At 47.0% G+C, this 16695-nt stretch overlaps 1 protein-coding gene across 2 annotated transcripts in view; it reads right to left on the reverse strand.

The window, feature by feature from the left end:
* Nucleotides 1-16695, reverse strand: part of LOC144679362 (uncharacterized) — an 83148-nt gene that overhangs the window by 19708 nt on the left and 46745 nt on the right. For both annotated transcript variants that reach the window (XR_013576331.1, XM_078539729.1), the window contains exon 3: nt 12649-12837. Coding sequence is in view for 1 of the 2 variants with exons in the window: in XM_078539729.1 (XP_078395855.1) it covers nt 12649-12837 (189 nt within the window). In the remaining variant the exon portion in view is untranslated. The remainder of the gene's footprint in view (nt 1-12648; nt 12838-16695) is intronic.

Below are 16695 nucleotides of genomic sequence, written 5' to 3' on the forward strand. Positions count from 1 at the left end.
CTATGACATCTTTGCCAGTCGCTTCTTGGCCTCCAACTATCAATGGTCCCCTATCGAGCTCCTCCTGTCCCACACCCCTCTACCAGCTTATATTTCATCTCATTTCTATATTTTTTAGTTCTGATGAAGGGTCATACAGACTCGAAACGTCAACTGTATCCCTCTCCGCAGATGCTGTCAGACCTGCTGAGTTTTTCCAGGTATTTTTATTTTTGTTCTAGATTTCCAGCATCCACAGTATTTTGCTTTTAGCTCTAATTCCTATGGGTTTTTAGTGGCAAGAGCGAGAGAGGGTAAACAAAAATCATCAGACCCATCAAGATCATCAGGCTTATCAAGGCCCTCCTCTCACCCAGACACACCCATTCTCATTTTGCTCCTGAGACAGGCAAGAAAAAGGGAAAAGCCTGCAGCAATTCAAAAATTCTGTAATAATTCTCTCTGACTCTTCACCATCACGCAGAGAGCTAGGAAGCCATTACTCATTAGTGAGACCAAGTGTGGACAGCTGCGTGCAGTTGTAGTCTTTCTATTTCAAAGCAACAATGCAGCAAAAGGTGACTAGATGAATCATAGAACTGAGGGGGCAGCGCATGAGTAAACTAAAGTATTTTTCCTTCTTTTGATTGAGTTGTTATACCACTTGCTCATCCTCTACCACTGCAGCCTCCAATTATTTCTTAACTTAGTCCGAAGTTTCTGTCCCCACTCCTCTCTCTGGGGGTTACTCCAAGTGTTTATTATTCTCCGTGTGAAGAAAGAATTTCCAGTATCATTTCTGCCATTTGCTAGTTTGAACTTTTGTCTGTTTGGCCTACTCAGGCACTTTTAAGTTATGCTCTGCATTTACCTTCTTCTTTCCATTTACCATCTGATGTTCCTGTGTAAGATCATCCCTCAGTGCCTCTTTGCCAGGCTGAAGAACCTAAACCTCTCCTTTCTCACAACCAGATTCCAAAGACCTGAGGCCAACCATGTGAAAAGAGAAAAACAGGGTGTTAACCCCATGTCAAGATGGTACTCCTTTCACCGCATGCACGTACTGACCAATGTGAGTCAGTTAACAAGGGCCTGATTATTTCCCTCCTTAATTCAGGAGCCAATTTCAACACCCAGCTGAGATCAAAAGGTAGATGCAATGAAGAAGGCTGTTCAGAAAGAATCAACTATTTATTCCCCCACCACATCAGCTAACTATTCCCAATGTGTACCAGCTTCGGCTGTCACAGTTTCAGACCTTGTTTCCTTTAATTCCCAGATATCTCGAGTTGCCCACCCTGATGTTCTGATTTAGGATTTAACCACCAATCAGGCAGCAGCACTAAGAACAGCTCTTTCTATAACCATTAGAATACTAAAATACAAACAGGACAAAATAGCAAATAAACACAAATTGAACCTGGTTATCTGATTTTCAAGGTCAGATTGCCAGCTCCCAGGGCTGGATTGCCAAGGTCCAAGCTGGATTGTCAAGACTCATGGTTGGATATCCAAAACTCAGTGCTGGGTTGCCAAGGTTCAGATTCAAGTGCCAAAGTCAGGGTTGAAATGGCTCACGTAACAGCAGTTTATGTCTACATACAGTAAGACCTGGACAATATCCAGGCTGGTAAGTGCAAATGTCAGACAATGACAATCCCCATCAGGAAAGAGCCAAACCATCTCCCCAATGCATTCAATGCCATTACCATTGTTGAATACTCCACCTGGGGTCACCATTGAGCAGAAACCTAATTGGCCATCCACATAAATACTATGGGAAAATTTTGCCCCCCATCAGGGGGGTTGACCACTGTCACATGAGCTGGGACATGTCAAAGAATTATTTTAGAAATTTTAATTAAATTTTAAAACCCTTCATGAAACCTCATCCCACCCATGGATGAGGTTTCATGAAAAATGCGAAGGCCGCCTGGGCTCTTCGCCTGCCCGCCAACATTAAGGTTGGACAGGCAGCTCATTTAACTGCTTTAATTAGTTTTTAACAGGCCTTAATAGGCTGTTGACAGTTCGGCGGGCGCGCAGCCAAATCTAAATGATGCACGGTGACGTCGGAACACCCGCCTGACGTCACTGCATGTCATTTTACACATCGGTGAGCAGGCCCTGCCCTGCTCGCCAACTGGAGAATTCTGCCCTCTGGGTACAAGAGCAAATCAGAGGTTGGATAATCTGCAACAAGTTACTCATCCTCTGACTCCACAACATCTACCACAAGGCACGACTATAATGGAATACAAGTGGATGAGTGCATTTCCTAGCACACTCAGAAAGCTCAACATTATCAAGACAAAGCAACCTGATTAATCGTCATCCCATGCACCAACTTAAATATTCATTCCCTCCACCATTAGTGCACCATGGCTGCCATGCTTATCATTTATAAGATGTACTGCAGCAATTCACCAAGGTTTCTTCAAGAGCACCTCCCAAAACTGCAATCTCTACCACCTAGAGGGACAAGGGCAGCAGGCACATGGAAACATCCAAGTTCCCTTTCAAGTCATACACCATCCTGCCTTGGAAACATATCACTGCTGCTTCATTGTCACCGGATCAAAATCCTAGAATTCTCATGCTAACAGCACAGTGGGTGTGTTTACACCACATGGACTGCAGCAGTTCAAGGCAGCGACTCACCACCACCTTCTCAAGGGCAATTAGGGAGAGCTATAAATGCCCGCATTGTCAGTAACGCACAAGTCCTGCGAATGAATGGAAAAAAATCAGGGCTGAATTGCCAAGGTGCAGTGTCTGGATTTCCAAGGCTCACCTTGCCATAATTCAAACAGATCCACAGATTGCCTTTGCCCCACAATCTGGACATCTCTATTTCAATGATTCCCAAGTTTTTAGCTGGGTCACCATATCCAGAACCCATCCCAAGCACTGTGCAATCTTTAGCCACCTTTCTGACGCTGTGTAGACATATAAGTACCATTCTCCAATGTGGGGTCCTCCACAGACAATGGCCTTCTCTGGTTGTCAGCCTTACCAGGCTAGTTGGTTTGCTTCAGTGATAATGTTGCATTGAGTCCAAGGGCAGCTTTTGTAGGAACAATTATTTCAACAATAATTGAAGATTAAATTTGAGACCCTAGGTTTGTATATTCATTTATTTTTTTCAGCATTTAGCCGGGCTAGCAAGGCTGGAACTTACAACCGATCCCGAGAAGTTGCTGAGTACAGTAAATACTTTTACAGATGGTGGCCGGATACATTAAGAGTCAACCACATCATGCGGGACTGGTGTCATATGTAGACTCAGAGGATCCCTTCCCTTCATTAGTGACCTACTTGGGTTTTTGACAACAATTTGACAGGTTTGAGGTTCATTTTGTCCAGTCTCGGCCCATAACTGACCAGATTTACAGAATTCAGTTTCACAATTTGTCCTGTGGGGATTTGAAATACCAAACTCTGGATCACGGGCCCAGTATCCTCACAGCACCGAGTACCAGTTACTGCAATAGACAGGAATATGTCTGCGTTATCAAGCAACATTCTCATTGGAGCAACTTTCAGTCAACTGTAAATTAATGTCAACAACGCGGCGCCCTGCCACAAACACCCACTCACTGCCTGTGCTGAGTCAAGTGCTCATTATAGAGCAAGGTGACTGGCTGCTGACAGCTACAACTGGCCTCAGTACCACTGGGCCAAGAAGCTGGGGACAGAAACAGCTTGAACCCCTGCTCCTGGTCACCACATTGGGACACTTGCTCGAAAATAAATGCCAGGTAAGGGGTTAGGATCAGATGATGCCCTCTGACAAATAGCCCAACAAGACTTGCTACATAAGTGCACATAAGGTGGATGCTGCCTTGGCAATGAGAAACCAGAGGGTAGCTGAGAGTACATGGAAATTAAACCCTGGAAAGAAGTGCCTTCAGAGGTACCCAGTGGCCCAGTCAGTTTGCTCAATGAGTAGCTGATCAAAACAGAACAGGGAGGTCCAAGGTTCAGATGCCTAGTCTGAACTGCATTGTCAGCTCTCAACTAGGACATAGGAACTGCAGTAGGCCATTCAGCCTCTCAAGCCTGTCCCATCATTCAATTGAATCGTCGCTGATTTGTCACATTATGAGTGTCCGTTTCCTGATCCTATCCAGTAACTGGGGGTGAAAAGAATGAGTAAATAAAGATTATAAGGGCAGGGATGGGATGGCTTCTCTAGCCTTCAGGAGAGAGGAGGATAAAACTAGGTGGAGAAAATGCATCGTGCACTAAAATCTTTCACAGAATCTCTGGCTAATTTTGAACAGCTATTCAGCAACTCGTCTCCATGGAAACCACAGGCCGAGGCTGGGTCACGCCTACTTAATCCCTTCACAAGCCAATTCCCAGCATTACATTTTATACATCTGATTGACAGAACCTTGATTGACAAGAGGTGGCGAAACATTTGCTTTGAAAGTTGTTTCTCTTCATCACATGCGGAAAACAAGAAAGGTCAACAATGACAGGATTCCTTAATTAGATTTCACATAAACTGCTCTTTCATTATTGATTACACAGAGAGCACTGTCTGTTTCTGTGCTAATGAGCATCCTGCACAGACTCGATAAACACCCCACTGAAGGGCCTATTCCCAATCGGTAATATAGCCTGTGTCCTGTTGTGCCAAGTTCACTCAGGAGTGAATTCAATGAGTGCAACCACTGCAAATTCTGAAGAATGAAATTCTTCATGAAGCCAAATGCTCAAATTGTCCTCCCGTTCATTTATTTGATTTGTTCTTGGGTTACTAAACTTGGTTGAATATTCACATTTAAGCAATGTAAAGGAATGCTTGCTGTTGCTGCAGAAATGACAGGAATTAATGTAAAAATGTGCAAATTTAGCTTGCTACCTCAAGGGGAGTGATTAACGCAGCGCAATAAAGGAATAGGCCAGATACAGACTGACAGAAGAAGAGGGGTAATATGAACAGAGAAAGAGACAGAGAGAGAGAGAGTTATAATATATGCAGAGAGGGGAAGGGGTAATATGAATGTAGGGATAGGGGTAATGTGGGTTAATATCTGCAGGGAGTCCGTTGGGGGTGTTAATATTGACAGGATGTCTCAGGGAAAGTGTTAACATTTATAGTGTGTCTCTGGGAGTGTGTTATTATTAGCAGTGTGTCTCTTTGTGTGTGATAATATTGACAGGGTGTCTCCCGGGTGTGTTAACATTTGAAGGGGGCCCACGGGAGTGTGTTGTTGTTAACAGTGTATCTCTAGGAGTGTGTTAATATTGACAGAGTGTCTCTGGAAGTGTGTTAATATTAAGAGGGTGTCTCGGTGGCAGAGGGGGGTGGAGGTGTGCGTGTGTGTGTGTGTGTCAATATTATTAGTGTGTCTCTGGACATGCATTAACATTTGTAGGGTGTCTCTGGGAGAGTGTTAACATTGATACTATGTTTCTGGGAGTGTGTTAATATTAGCAGTGTGCCTTTGGGTGTGTGTTAATATTAACAGGGTGTCTCTGGAATTGTGTTATTATTGACACGGTATCCTTGGGGGAGAATTTTCTTCCCATTGGCGGTGCTGAGCGGGAGTGGGCACGGGCGGGCATACAGCCGATCGCCGCCCGCGATCGGCCGCACGCCGCCGTTTTACGTGGGCAGGTCAATTAAGGCCCACCCAGGGTGACACACAGACAGAAGCGCTGAGCGCTCCCTGTGCGGGTGAGGGGGGTAGGCTGAGTCAGGGCATGCGCACGAAAGAGAGCAGAAATCTCCCTGAGGCACAGAGCTGCCTCAGGGAGTTTAATTTAATTATGCAAAATTGAAATAAATAAAATAAAGAAAAAAAATTTCAGACATGTCCCCTCATGTGACAGTGTCACATGTGGGACATGTCAATGAATTTTAATTTAAAATTTTATTTAATTAATAAACACTTTTTTTTTGGAAAAATATACTTTATTCATAAAATATCTGGAAGAACATTCCAAACCATTTCAAAATCACCATCACAAAAGTACAATCATATTCAACTATTACAACATGTATCACGAGGTGCAGCTATACATATTACAATCATTTGCAGACAATCATTTTGAGCTGTACAGCCCGAGGGGCTCTCAACAGTTCCCAGTCCCTCGTTGCCCTATGGCAGAAAGGTCTTAGACAGCGACCCTTCCCCATTGCGCCTTTGTGGCAGCTGCCCCAAGCTTTAGTGCGTCCATCAGCACGTAGTCCTGGACTTTGGAATGTGCCAGTCTGCAACACTCGGTCAGGGACAACTCTTTGCGCTGGAAGACCAACAAATTTCGGGCAGACCAAAGAGCGTCTTTCACCGAGTTGATGATCCTCCAGTTGCAGTTGATGTTTGTCTCGGTGTGTGTCCCTGGGAACAGCCCGTAGAGCAGAGTCCTGTGTCACAGAACTGCTCGGGATGAACCTCGACAGAAACCACTGCATCTCTCTCCAGACCTTCTTTGCAAAGGCACAATCCACAAGGAGGTGAACAACGGTCTCGTCCCCACCACAGCCACCTCGAGGGCAACGTGCAGAGTGGGTGAGACCCCTGGCGTGTTGGAAGGACAGGGAGGGCCTTTCTCACCACCAGCCAAGCTATGTCTTGGTGCTTGTTGGAAAGTTCTGGCAATGAGGCATTCTGCCAAATGACTTTGACAGTCTGCTCGGGGAACCATCCCACAGGATCCACCCTCTCCTTTTCCCTCAGGGCCTCTAAGACGTTACGTGCCGACCACTGCCTGATGGACTTGTGGTCAAAGGTGTTTCTCTGCATAAATTTTTCCACGAGGGACAGGTGGTACGGCACGGTCCAACTACTTGGAGCGTTCCGCGTCAGTGTGGCCAGACCCATCCTTCGCAACACCGGGGACAGGTAGAACCTCAGCACCTAGTGACACTTGGTGTTTGCGTACCGAGGGTCTACGCACAGCTTGATGCATCCGCACACAAAGGTGGCCATCAGTATGAGGGCGATGTTGGGCACATTTTTTTCCCCCTTTATCTAGAGGCTTGTACATCGCGGCCCTGCGGACACAATACATTTTCGACCCCCAGATAAAGCGAAAGATGGCTCGGGCGATCGCCATCGCGCAGGAGTCTGGAATGGGCCAGGCCAGGCCTGCGCCACATACAACAACAGCGAGAGTGCCTCACACCTGATGACCAGGTTCTTACCTGCAATGGATAGGGAGCGTCACTCCCACATGCCCAGTTTTCTTTTCACCATAGACTCTCGCTCCTTCCAGTTTCTAACGCATGCCCTGGTCCCTCCGAACCATATCCCCAGCACCTTCAGGCCGTCAGCCCTGACGGTGAAGGGGACAAAGGATCAGACATCCCAAAGAACATGGCCTCACTCTTCTCACAATTTACCTTGGCTCCCGAGGCCAGTTTGAACTGGTCACAGATCTGGATCAGTCTGCACACCGACAGCGGATCCGAGCAGAAAACGGCGACATCGTCCATGTACAGGGAGGCTTTGACCTCAGTGCCTCCACTGCCTGGGATCGTCACTCCTCTTATGCTCGGATCCTTCCTGATGGACTCAGCAAAGGGTTCTATGCAACACACAAACAGGACAGGGGAGAGATGGCAGCCCTGCCTGACTCCAGATTTAATTGGAAAGCTATCTGATTCCCACCCATTGATTGAAACTGCGCTACTGATTTCAGTGTAGAGCAGTTGGATCCAATTGCGAATTCCCTCCCCAAACCCCATTTTCGAGAGCACATCCACCATGTCGGTGTGCGATATTCTGTCAAAGGCCTTCTCCTGATCCAGGCTGATGAGGCAGGTGTCCACACCTCTGTCCTGCACATAGGTAATTGTATCCCTGAGCAGCGCGAGGCTGTCAGAGATCTTCCTGCCCGGAACAGCGCAGGTCTGGTCAGGGTGGACCACCAATTCCAGAGCGATGACTTTGGACAGAATCTTATAGTCCACATTCAACAATGGGTGAAATGGGTCGCCAATTCCTAATTTTCTCTCTTTCCCCCTTGTGCTTGTAAATGAGGGTGATGATACTTTTCCTCATGGATTCTGACATGCTGCCGGCCAGGAGCATATTCTCGTACACTTCTAGCAGGTCTGGGCCCATCCAGTCCCACAGAGCCGCATACAACTCTTCCGGCAAGCCATCGCTTCCGGGAGTTTTACTCTTCTCGAAGGACTCAAGGGCATTAGTCAGTTCGTCAGGAGTTAGCGGTTTGTCCAGGCTCTCCCGTGTACTGTCGTCTAAGACCTCCGTGATAGAGGACAGGAAGGACTGGGAGGCCGTGCTGTCTGGGGGCTTCACATCATACAATCCGGCATAAAAGGATTTGCTGATCCTCAAAATGTCGGACCGTGATGACTTTACTGAGCCGTCTTCTTCCTTCAGGCTGCTGATCACAGAGCTCTCTCTGTGTACCTTTTGGAAGAAGAAACGTGAGCACGTCTCATCCTGCTCCAAGGAGTGGACTCTGGAACGGAAGATGATCTTGGAGGCCTCCGAGGCAAAGTGCGAGGCTTGCTGGCTCTTCACCTCTTGGAGTTCCTCCTTGACATCGACCCCCATCGACTGCAGCTGGAGCAGATTCTGCATGTTTTTCTGGAGTCAGGACATTTCCCTCTGTTCCTTTCTAGCTTTCTGGGTGCCTTTGAGGATGAAAAACCTCTTGATGTTTCCATTGATCGCTTCCCACCAGTGTGTCAGGGACTCAAAGAGGGGTTTCACGGTTCTCCAACCTTTGTAATCCCTCTTGAGCTCCTCAATGTTCTCTGGGGTCAACAGTTGCACGTTTAGCTTCCATGACCCCCTGCCCACCCTCTGGTCTTCCTCTTAGTGGCAGTCAGCCAGTAGGAGGCAGTGGTCAGAGAAGAACACCAGCTTGACGTCGGTGGATCTGACTGCGAATGCTCGGGACACAAACAGGAAGTCTTTCCTGGAATGGATGGACCCGTCTGGCCACGATCAGGTGTATCTACGCTGCGCTCCATCTGCAGGGTTACTGAAGACGTCGTGCAGCTTGGCATCCTTTACTGTCTCCATCAGGGATCTGGACGTAGCGTCCAATGTGCTGTCGGCCCTGCCGGATCGATGATGCAGTTGAAGTCACCGCCCAGAATGACCGGCCTGGAGGTCACCAGCAGCAGTGGGAGCTGCCGAAAAACTGCCAGCCGCTCGGCCTTTTGTGCCGGGGCGTACACGTTAATTAACCGGAGTGGAGCATTCTTGTACATTACGTCTGCTATGAGGAGGCGCCCGCCCGCCCCCTCCTTAACCTGGGAGACGGTGAAGTTGCCTCCCCGCAGCAGAATACTTAGACCGGAGGAACAAGGGTCGTTTCCGCCCGACCAGATCAATGGCCCATGGGACCACCATCATGACCATTGCCTGTAGGAGCTGAGGTGCGGTATCGCACACTCCTGCAGAAACAACAGGTCAGCTTTGACCTTGGCAAGGTAGTCCAAGGTCGCAACACATCGCCTAGTAGATTTAATGCTACGCACATTTATGGATATAATCTTTACACCCATTTTAAAGCATTTAGTCTCTTAGCAAACCTGTTGTCTCTGACAGTCCCAGACCTTTGGTCTGCTCCTTCATACCCATAGTGTGCACAAATTGCCTCACTTTAGATGGGCTGAGGAAACTGTCCTGAACCTCCCCATTGGCAATGTTCTGCTCAGGTCGCATCTGGGGGTTTGTGCAGAGAACGGGATTTGAAATGTCCTTTGTTGGAGAAGCTTCTCCAATCCTATCCCCCTCTGGGGCGTTGCTGCTCCCGGCTTCCCGGAGCTGTGGTGTGCTAAGTGCCTCACTGCTCCGGGATTCCTGGGGCTGGGGTGCGCTGGACTCTTCGGGTTGTGGCCAACATTGGGGTGCGCTGGTCTCCTCATTGTCTCCAATGTTCTGGAGCAGGGGTGTCTCGTCCTCCAACTCCCTAGAGCTTTGCCGCTTCTTCTGTAGGTGCCGCCCTGGCACTTCTTCATCCGAAGAGCAGCTGCCCTTGTCATCCGTGTCGGATGGGAGACGCCTCTTGCCACTTGTCAGGGAAGTGGCTTGGTCCCTTCTTAGTCCCTTCTTCCTTTTGGCTCTCTTCACCAGCTGCTATAACTCCTGCTGATTTTCCGCTGCTGCCTCCTCCTCCATTGATTCGCTCTCCTGTGGAGTGGGAGATTCAGGGGGCAGTGCTGTTGATTGGCTGTCTGCTGCCTCAATCTTTTCCTCCACCTTGTCTCTCTCCCTGTCCTCCTTTGTCCCATTGTTCTCACTGGGGGCCATGGTGGTTGGAGTGTTGCAAGTGTCCTTGGTAGTAGTGACATGAAGCATTTCTTCTGCTTCCCCCTCGTTGGCTTTGGCTGCCTGTGAGGCAGTGTTTGGGGCAGGTCCTGTAGAGGTGCCACACAGGTTGCAGCACTTAGTCTGTTTGCAGTCCTTTGTCTGGTGCCCTTCCTGTTTGCAGTTCTTGTAGAGGGCGGCACTGCAGTTGGCCGCCACGTGACCAGACTTGCCGCATGAGCGACAAAGTTTGGGTTGCCCAGTGTAGACAAGGTAGCCACGGCTTCCCCCAATAGCGAAGCTGGAAGGAGGGTGGAAGATGGCTCCCTTACCGTGGGCCTTGAGCGTGACCTTAACCTGGCGTTTGCATGTCCAAATCCCAAAGGCGTCTCTAACCTCGGTGCAGCTCCCAACCTTGTCAACGTACCTGGCGAGGAAGGTGAGCACGTCGGCGACAGGGACGTGGGGGTTGTAGAGATGCACAGTCACCACATGGTCCCGTTGCAATGACAGAGCAAAGAATGGCTCCACCGTCAGGATCTTCATCTCCGGCTGGTCTCTCTTCTCCTCGAACATCTTCAGGAACTTGACGCAAGCTGCCACACGCTTGAAAGTCACGTCGAAACATCCAGCGCTGGGGAAGTCTTGCAGGGAGTAGATCTCCTCCGCTTCAAATCCACACACCTTCAACAGGATCCGCTTGATGAAATCTCACCCCGCCCGTGGATGAAGTTTCATGATAAATGCAAAGGCCGCCTGGGCTTTTTGCCTGCCCGCCAACCTTAAGGTTGGACGGGCAGCTATGTTAAGTCTCTTAATTAGTTTTTAAATGGTCTTAATAGGTCTTTGGCAGTTCGGCAGGCGTGCAGCCGACTTCAGTGCGTGCCTGCCAAACTGAAAATCAGAATCATTTTATGCGTTGGTGAGTGGGGCCCACCCCCACATGCCAACCCAAAGATTCTGGCCAATGGAATGTATTAATATTCACCATTAAATTGTTAAAAACCAATACTTAAAATCCAACTTGCTAAATGAAAAAGGGAGGTCCCAGAATTGATATTTTTTAGTTCATCAGTTAAAACATAGACACCAGAAGGATATAAGCTGACTGAAGTAGTACTCACTGACAGTAAGAGAACAGGCTTCACTTCTATCATTGCCTCCTGATCCAAATGTGATTGGAAGCTGACCTCTCACTAATTGGATTATGGTGGCAGCCAGTGCCTTGAGGGAGGTAGTCACCGTAAAAGCAACAAATGTTTCCAAACTCAAAATTTCAAGAGTTTTTGTCGAAGATGATGCAGTTGCTCTGTGACATTCTGATCACTACAGATCATCTCAAACATTGCTTCTTAGCCATCCCCAAAGCCATTGGAGAATGATTCTGCCCCTCGATAATCTGCTCACTTGAGACTCGATGCTGTTACCTCTCATTATCCCGGCGACAATCTCAGTGTTGCTGCCTATTCCTCAGCTTGACGGACAAATAGTGGAGGGAAGTAAGGAAGGAAAAATAAGAGAAATGAAAAGACATCCAAGGAAACAAAGTAAGGCAACTATGGGAGAGATAGTGGGGTGGTGAAAAAGGCATATGGGACACTTGCCTTTATCAATAGAGGCATAGATTACAAAAGTAGGGAGGTCATGTTGGAACCTTGGTGAGGCCACAGCTAGAGTACTGTGTGCAGTTCTGGTCACCACATTATAGGAGGGGTGTGATTGCACTGGAGGGGGTGCAGAGGAGATTTACCAGGATGTTACCTGGGATGAAACATTTAAGTTATGAAGAGAGGTTGGATAGACTTGGGTTGTTTTCGTTGGAGCAGAGAAGACTGCGGGGCAACCTGATCGAGGTGTACAAGATTATGAGGGGCATGGATAGGGTGGACATAGAGCAGCTGTTCCCCTTAGTTGAAGGGTCAGTCACGAGGGGACATAAGTTCAAGGTGAGGGGCAGGAGGTTTGGGGGGGATGTGAGGAAAATCTTTTTTAGCCAGGGGATGGTGACGGTCTGGAATGCGCTGCCTGCGAGGGTGGTGGAGGTGGGTTGCCTCACATCCTTTAAAAAGTACCTGGATGAGCTCTTGGCACATCATAACATTCAAGGCTATGGGCCAAGTGCTAGTAAATGGGATTAGGTAGGTAGGTCAGGTGTTTCTCACGTATTGGTGCAGACCCGATGGGCCTCTTCTGCACTGTGTGATTCTGATACAGCAAGGGAGGACAGAGGGTATTTGGGGAGAGAGAAAAACAAAGGAGTGAAGGAGAGAAAGAGAAAGTGAAGTGAAGGAGAGAAAAGTGAAAGGTGTGACAAGTAGATAGGTTCTTGTACAAATGTTGTTTGAACACAATTATTGAAACACTTTTTCATGTACTTGCCATTTACATTTGTTCCAGAGGATGGTGTCACTATACCCACCTCCTTTTCCGAAGTTTTTTGTTTTCAGTTTTTAAGGAGTACACCTTCTTTGCAAAGAAGACAGTGAGCATGAAGAGGAGCAGGATCACCACTGCTGAGGAGCCAACTGCTATACACATCACCTGAAACTCTGTGATGATAAACTCACATCGACTCCCTTTGTGCCAGATGTAGTCCTGAGCGTTACATCTGTAGGAAGAACAAGGCGCAGTGTAAATATTAGATTTGGCTTCTGGTCCTCTGCCTTTTACAGACTTGGCAACACCTGTGGTTGATGAGATAAGGCTCTTGCACATTATGGAAGCAGGCCTCTCCCAGAATTCATAACTGAAATGAAAGCCTTCTACTTCCACAATAGGCCACATAGTTCTAACAGTGAACAATGAACAGCGAATGCTCAGATAGACATGCTATGTGGCCTTCTTTTTCTACTTTTAGTCTCCAGGCTCAGAAAATGGTTCCAAAGCCAAAGGTTGGAAAAGTAAATACTGAGGAGTGGGGCAGAAGAAAAGAAAAATGAGAGAGGGAAAACAATAAATGCAGCCTTGCTTGTCTGTGAGGACAGGGCCAGTTTTTGTGCAAAGGTAATAACTCTGGAGTATGGCTCTTAATTACAAATATTCAATTTTTGACAGCTGTGCTGTTATTCCAATCCAGAAAGTGAGCTAAGGAAGGAATGTTGCCCTGGACACTTGGGAGGGTTCCACTCCTTACTGTGCATCATCTCCAGTTCCTATACAGCACATTCTCATCAGCCTCCAATGGTGTATTTGGAATTGAAATTAAGTAAATCCCCCTTTATACCAGCCCCATATTTGCAGTTTGAATCCAAAGTCAGGGCCAGCCTCTCTTTGGAGGGAAGCAGCTGGAGAATCAGCACAAGTGGGAAATTTCACATCACTTCACTTTAACATTGCATCAAACCTGGTTTATCAAGTAAAAAGAGAAAATGCTGGAAATACTCAGCAGGTCAGGCAGTATCAGTGGAGTGAAAAACAGTCAATAATTCAGATCTGTGACCTTTCATCAGAATCTGAAATGTTAACTGTTTTTCTCTCCCCCAAAATGCTGCCTGACCTGATGAACATTTCCAGCATTTTCTCTTTTTATTTCAGGTTTCCAGCCTCTGCAGTATTTTGCTTTTGCTTTTGTATTATTGGTTTACAAAGTGTTTGGAGAAGGCTGACCCTTTGGACTCCTGGGGACCTGTTAAATCAACCTGATCTCGGCTGAAGAGCTCATAGAATGGGAAATGTCAGTCCCAATTTAAGCACAAGATATTTACCAATAAAGGAGAACAAAAGAAAATAGGGAATGCAGGAGGGACTATTATCCTGGAAGGGTGTTAAGTGTGTGAAATGATATAGGTGATGGAACAAGAAAGGTAATGGGTTTCAAAAAGAAACTGAGCAGGTTCTTGAGATCAAATGGGATTCAAGGTTATTAAAGAAAGAACTTGCATTCATATAGCGCATTTAAAGAACCTCAGGGAGTCCCAAAGTGTTTCATTCCCAATTTAGTACTTTTGAGGTGTAGTCACTGTTGTAACAATGCAACAGCCAATTTGCAGACAGCAAGACCCCACAAACAACGAATAAAATGAGCAGCTAATCTGCTTTGATGGTGTTTGTTGAGGATTAAATATTGACCTGGAGAACTCCACTGCTCTTCTTCAAATATCTTTCACAACCACTTGATCAGGTAGACAGGCCCTCAGTTTGACAAAATTCAGCACCTCTGACAATGCAGCAATCCTTCAGCACTACACTGGAAGGTCACCTTAGACTATGAGCTCAAGACTCTGGAGTGGGCCCTACAACCTTCCAAATCAGAAGCAAGGGCGACTAAAGGGAATACAGTGGATGGGTAGGCTAGATTAACAAAAGGCTTTCTCCTGCCTGAACTCGTTATCATTGAAAAATCAGGTGAATAGAGAAGGGCTAGAGTCATATGGAGATGAGAAAAGGTAAATGAGACTAGGTCCCTTTCTCGGAATAACTTATCAATGAAGAATTTGAGAGAGCTGTGCCCGCATGTTTCCAAATATATGAAGAGCCCTCTTACAAACAAGATAAAATTCCAACCAAGTAGAAGGCAAGCAATGATACCTGGCTGCATCTCAAACTGCAGCTACCAATCTCAGTACGGTGTCTGTGCTGCAAGCCCACTCAAAGCCAAATTACCAATTAACATTTTGAGTGCTTACAGAACAAATACAGAATGCTGGTGAAGCTTTCCCAGCCTAACAGAGCTTTTGTTCTTTTCTTTTCACTCAACGTCCAAAAATGTTGGCCTTTTGTCTCTTCCCCAAAACCTGACCCGGGGACACAATTGTACCCTGGTTACCTCTGCAAAGTGACCATTTGCAGGAGGCACCACACCCCAACCCATTCCCAGCAGAGGGCAGGTAGGAGGGGGTAGGATTGTAGGAGGGAGAGTGGAGGGGGTGCTGTCATGCCCATGGTTTACCAGTAATGGGGGCTGTCATGTTACATGACGGACCTGGAGGCCTGCCTGTGACTCAGGGGTCCCTCCTGTTCAGAAACCCTGTGCCCCACGAAGGCCACCTCCAGAGCCAAGGGCTGCACTCAGTTTAAGACAACCCCTGGCCTCTCGATAGCCCTCGGTGTGGCCTGCCTGACCGGCCCTAGCAAGCCTGCTGAGGCCAGTCAGGCAGGCTATGCCAAAGGGAGAGGGGGGCGAGGGCGATCAAGAGGCTGGGGGGTGGAAGTTATGTACAGCTGGACATAGCTCTAGTTCAAACAAATCTGGAGCGCTGCATTCAGTTTTGGGCACTGTACCTCAGGAAGGATGCATGAGCCTTGGAAAAGGTGTAGCACAGCTTCAACAAAAGTGAGACTAAAAGGGTTAAATTATGAGTATAGGCTAATAAATTTGTCTTGTATTCCGTTTTGCATTCCCTTGAATATAGGATATTATGGGGTGATCTAAGCAAGGTGTTTAAAATAATCAAAGGAATTGATAGGGTAAATAGCAAGGAATAATTTTCTCTGCTGGATCTGCCAAAAAAACTGAGCATAACCTTAGAATTAGAGCTAGGCAATTCAGATGTGATATGATAAAGTACTACTTCATACAAAGTGGATAAATTAACTCTCTGCCCCAAAAAGCTATTGAGGCTCGGTAAATTAATAATTTGAAAACTGAGATTGATAGATTTTGATAAGAAAGGGTATTAAGAGTTACGGTACCAAGGCAGGTAGATGGGATTAAGATACAAATGAACAATGGTTTAAACGAATGGTTGAACAGGTTGAGGGACTGACTGGCCTTCTCCTGTCCCTAAGCTTATAACTGTGGGACACTGAGGGTGGCCACATTCTCACTTATCTCATCCAGAGACAGCATTCCTCAGGCTCCAGAGCAGAGAGAAAGTTGTCCAGGTGTCTTATGCCTGATTAGTTTTTTTAATTCGTTCATGGGATATGGGTGTCGCTGGCTAGGTGAGCAGTATCCAGTGACATGTCACGCTCACACAATACAAACTTAAGAACTATAAATATGAAGCTATGAAGTATAAGCCTGAAATGGACACTTACCTGTAACACAAAATGAAGTTGAGAGGTCAGGTGACCCTTATCTTTGCAATACACATGGAACTGTAAGAACACTGAGCAAATTTTCATAAAAACAAAAAGCTACTGCGGATGCTGGAAATCCAAAACAAAAACAGAATTACCTGGAAAAACTCAGCAGGTCTGGCAGCATCAGTGGAGAAGAAAAGAGTTGACGTTTCGAGTCCAACATGACCCTTCAACAGAACTTCAATCAGTGTTTCTGTGTTTCACAACTGTACATAAGAGACATGCACCTGATGAACTGCACTCCGCTTGGGACTTCGAGATTTGTTTGCCTACCTTGCTTCAGGCAGCACTCATGCTCATCATTGCCAGGCTTTGGAGGCAGCACCACCTCACTTTTAGGGGGGCTCACGGGCAGGTCTCTACCTAACAAACCAGTTGGAAGGCTGGGGATGGATTTTCAACATCTGTAGGGCTAGGGTTTGCTTAGGGAAGGGGGAGAAGT

The sequence above is a fragment of the Cetorhinus maximus genome, chromosome 4, assembly GCF_964194155.1.
Source record: "Cetorhinus maximus chromosome 4, sCetMax3.hap1.1, whole genome shotgun sequence".
Taxonomy (NCBI): Eukaryota; Metazoa; Chordata; class Chondrichthyes; order Lamniformes; family Cetorhinidae; genus Cetorhinus; species Cetorhinus maximus.